Source organism: Chiloscyllium plagiosum, chromosome 1 (genome assembly GCF_004010195.1).
Source record: "Chiloscyllium plagiosum isolate BGI_BamShark_2017 chromosome 1, ASM401019v2, whole genome shotgun sequence".
In the NCBI taxonomy this organism is placed as follows: domain Eukaryota; kingdom Metazoa; phylum Chordata; class Chondrichthyes; order Orectolobiformes; family Hemiscylliidae; genus Chiloscyllium; species Chiloscyllium plagiosum.
The window spans coordinates 2,927,311-2,931,085 of NC_057710.1; the positions used below are offsets into that span (position 1 = coordinate 2,927,311).

At 43.8% G+C, this 3,775-nt stretch overlaps 1 protein-coding gene across 1 annotated transcript in view; it reads right to left on the reverse strand.

Moving 5' to 3' along the window:
- The window catches only part of pdcd4a (programmed cell death 4a), a 61,377-nt gene extending 58,067 nt beyond the window's left edge, over positions 1–3,310 (reverse strand). The window contains exon 1 of the mRNA XM_043687108.1: positions 3,256–3,310. Within this exon, the coding sequence (XP_043543043.1) occupies positions 3,256–3,295 (40 nt within the window). The 5' untranslated portion in view covers positions 3,296–3,310. The remainder of the gene's footprint in view (positions 1–3,255) is intronic.
- Positions 3,311–3,775: the final 465 nt, after the last annotated feature.

The following is a 3,775-nucleotide window of genomic DNA, read 5'->3' on the forward strand; positions in this document are numbered from 1 at the left end:
TACAGCCACACTTGGAGTATTGTGTATAGTTCTGGTCACCGCATTATAAGAAGGATCTGGAAGCTTTGGAAAGGGTGCAGAGGAGATTTACTAGGATGTTGCCTGGTATGGAAGGAATGTCTTACGAGGAAAGGCTGAGGGTCTTGAGGCTGTTCTCGTTAGAGAGAAGAAGGTTGAGAGGTGACCTAATAGAGACATACAAGATAATCAGAGGGTTAGATAGGGTGGACAGGGAGAGCCTTTTTCCAAGTATGGGGACGGCAAACACGAGGGGACACAACTTTAAAGTGAGGGAAGATAGATATAAGACAGATGTCAGAGGTAGTTTCTTTACTCAAAGTAGTAAGGGTATGGAATGCTTTGCCTGCAAGAGTAGTAGATTTGCCAAGTTTAAGTGCATTTAAATCGTTATTGGACAGGCATATGGACGTACATGGAATAGTGTAGGACAGGGCGGCACAACATCGAGGGCCGAAGGGCCTGTACTGCGCTGTAATGTTCTATGTTCTATTTATTCAGTATTTAATATTTAAATGTAAAATGCATAGTTTCCAATTCTGAAATCCTTTATAATTAACTGGTTCTAATCCCTTAATTTAAATCCCAGATTAGGTTTCTTAAATGGTCCTGACCAGTCATTGCTCATTGACAATGCTTTAGACTGTGAAGTGACTGCAGCTGCCTTAGAACATCTTGTCTACTCACATAGTGTCATAGAGATGTACAGCATGGAAACAGACCCTTCGGTCCAACCCATCCATGCCGACCAGATATCCCAACCCAGTCTAGTCCCACCTGCCAGCACCTGGCCCATATCCCTCCAAACCCTTCCTATTCATATACCCACCCAGGTTCAATTGTACCAGCCTCCAACACTTCCTCTGGCAGATCATTCCATACACATACCACCCTCTGTGTGAAAACATTGCCCCATAGGTCTCTTTTATATCTTTCCCCTCTCACCCTAAACCTATACCCTCTAGTTCTGGGCCACCCCCCAACCCAGGGAAAATACTTTGTCTATTTATCCTATCCATGCCCCTCATGATTTTATAAACCTCTATAAGGTCACCCCTCAGCCTCCAACGCTCCAGACAAAACAGCCCCGGCCTGTTCAGCCTCTCCCTGTAGCTCAGATACTCCAACCCTGGCAAATAATGGCCAAATGCAAAGACATAGATATTAACAATAGGATGTTAATTTTGTTACATGATTTACCACAACATAATGTTGAACTGAAACTTCAATTGTCATTGAGGGAGGGGAATTGATATTAAACAAAGCTACAACTGGCACACCATAATCACCAATGAGACACAGCAGTCTCAAAATTTAGTGGAAACAAATGAGTCTGAAACAAAAATTAAATCTGCTAATATCATTTTCTGAAAACAATGCTGTTGGTTTGGGATATTTTGGATCTATCTTTATACTTGCAGTTTTACAAAATTTAGCTAAATTAAATAAGGTTCATGCAATTCCTCCACTTGGGTGGCACGGTGGCACAGTGGTTAGCACTGCTGCCTCACAGCGCCAGAGACCTGGGTTCAATTCCCGCCTCAGGTGACTGTCTGTGTGGAGTTTGCATGTTCTCCCCGTGTCTGCGTGGGTTTCCTCTGGGTGCTCCGGTTTCCTCCCACAGTCCAAAAATGTGCAGGTTAGGTGAATTGGCCATGCTAAATTGCCCGTAGTGTTAGGTGAAGGGGTAAATGTAGGGGCTTGGGTCTGGGTGGGTCGTGCTTTGGCAGGTTGGTGTGGACTTGTTGGGCCGAAGGGCCTATTTCCACACGTAAGTAATCTAATATAATCAATGAGCAAATGTTAAAGTCTGAAGTGATTTTCCAGAATGTTAGGTTTAGAGTATAACTAAAATTGAGCAGAGACCTGCTTTCACCCTGGAACAGAACAATTCTGCACCTGAGGCCCAGGTTTAGTGCTACTGCTTTACGTCCTTGAGTCAATTCTTTCATTAGTACAACACGCGAGAGGGGTGAAAATTTATCTTTGGCAGTAGCATGGAATTATGGGGAATTTGAGAGCAAGTTTATACTGATGTCAAATGGTGCAGAATCAAAGGAGAAGACATTTTGTTTATAAAAGATTATAACACCGTCTTCCTCTGTATTAAACTGATTTGAAATTAAAGAAGATTAGTTTTCATGTAAGCATTAAAGTGATTAGTTAAAAAGTGACAGTAGGGCAGTCATGGCCTGTAAAAAGAACAGGAGTTAAGTTTTCATTTCATAATCACTGATGGATCCTTAATCTTAAAAGAAAACATGTTAAATTCCCAAACTGCAAATCAAATTCAAAACCGTCAAGGATCCTGAGCTCCAGGGATCAAAACAAATATTCAATGATCAACAAGCAAATGTGCATCCAAACCAAATCTCATAGGGTTAAACTTCCTGCAAGCTGCAGGGAATCAGTGCTGATTCTCTCTCTCTCTCTCTCGCACACATATGAACATTTTAAGGGTAATGAGGCACTCACGTTCCAAAACAGTCCAAAGTTAGGGAGTTTGCCTCATAAAATCCTGGCTGTGACACATAGCTGCTTAACCATGTGTGTGAGAATTGTATCACCAGCCAGATTTCTTTGTTCTAACATGACAAAAGCAGCAAGCACCCTCTATATTTCATAAACAAAGAACAAACACCAAAACAAACAGAACAAAACCATAGCAAACAAGAAAAAGCAGCAAAGCAAGACAAGCCAAGCTGAACAGATACAACAGAGAAGATAATCTTTCACTAATCAACAACCCAACAACAAACAGGACTAACGATTGCTGCAAAACATTCTCGACATTCGAAAACCCTGACAGTCTCATTATAATCTATCGTGATACTTCCTTGCTATGTCTTTCACAGAGTAGTTTGGAAATCAATGTAGACAACGCCAATTTGACCAAATTTGAGTCCCCGAATCATTTGAAGTACCTCTTTATGCAGGTCCCTGACCTGTTAGTGGGAGTCCCTGACTGCCTGGAGTCCCTCACTCCTCACTTTTTTTTAAAAAGAGTCCCCAACTTTATTTGGATCCACAGGTCCCCGACCTGTTAATAGGAGTCCCCGACTCCTTTTTAATCTTTTCTGAATGAATTCTGACCAAGGCCGATCTTTCTCAGGCTGGACTGAGATAATAAGCAGCAAGGGGTCGAGTCAACCACGACTTGAATGAGAGGAAAACCAAACGGAGAAAATATTCACATCTGGCTGGCCGATTCCTCGACACTCAATCTGGAGGACTCACCTCTCACATCACTGCCCACAATCCGTCCATACCAAGTCATGGCACCAGATGAAGATCTGGACCCCCATGGGGTCTCTCTGTTCCATGATCGGTCAATAAGCCCTCACAATCCATTAAGGCATGATTCTTTACTTTCTTCATACGGCTGGGCACAGATTGTCCAGAAACACAGAGGTTAGACACTTCCTTGTTCCTCGGAGGAGCTGCGCACGATCAGTATATGTAGGCAGGGATATAGGAGAGGGGATGGGTCAGTATGTGTCGGCAGGGATAGAGGAGAGGGGATGGGTCAGTATATGTAGGTGGGGCTGTAGTGGAGGGACCAGTTTGTCTATATAGGCAGGGCCATAGGGGTCTGGGAGGTTCTGATCTGTAGGCTCATAAGGGAGAGAGGGAGGGAGGGACTGGTTTGTATATGTAGGCAGGGTCGTGAGGGTGGGGATGGTCTGGTCTGTACATACAGGCAGGGCCGTAAGGGAGGGAGTGTCCGGTCTCTAAACATAGGCAGGGCCGGGGAGGG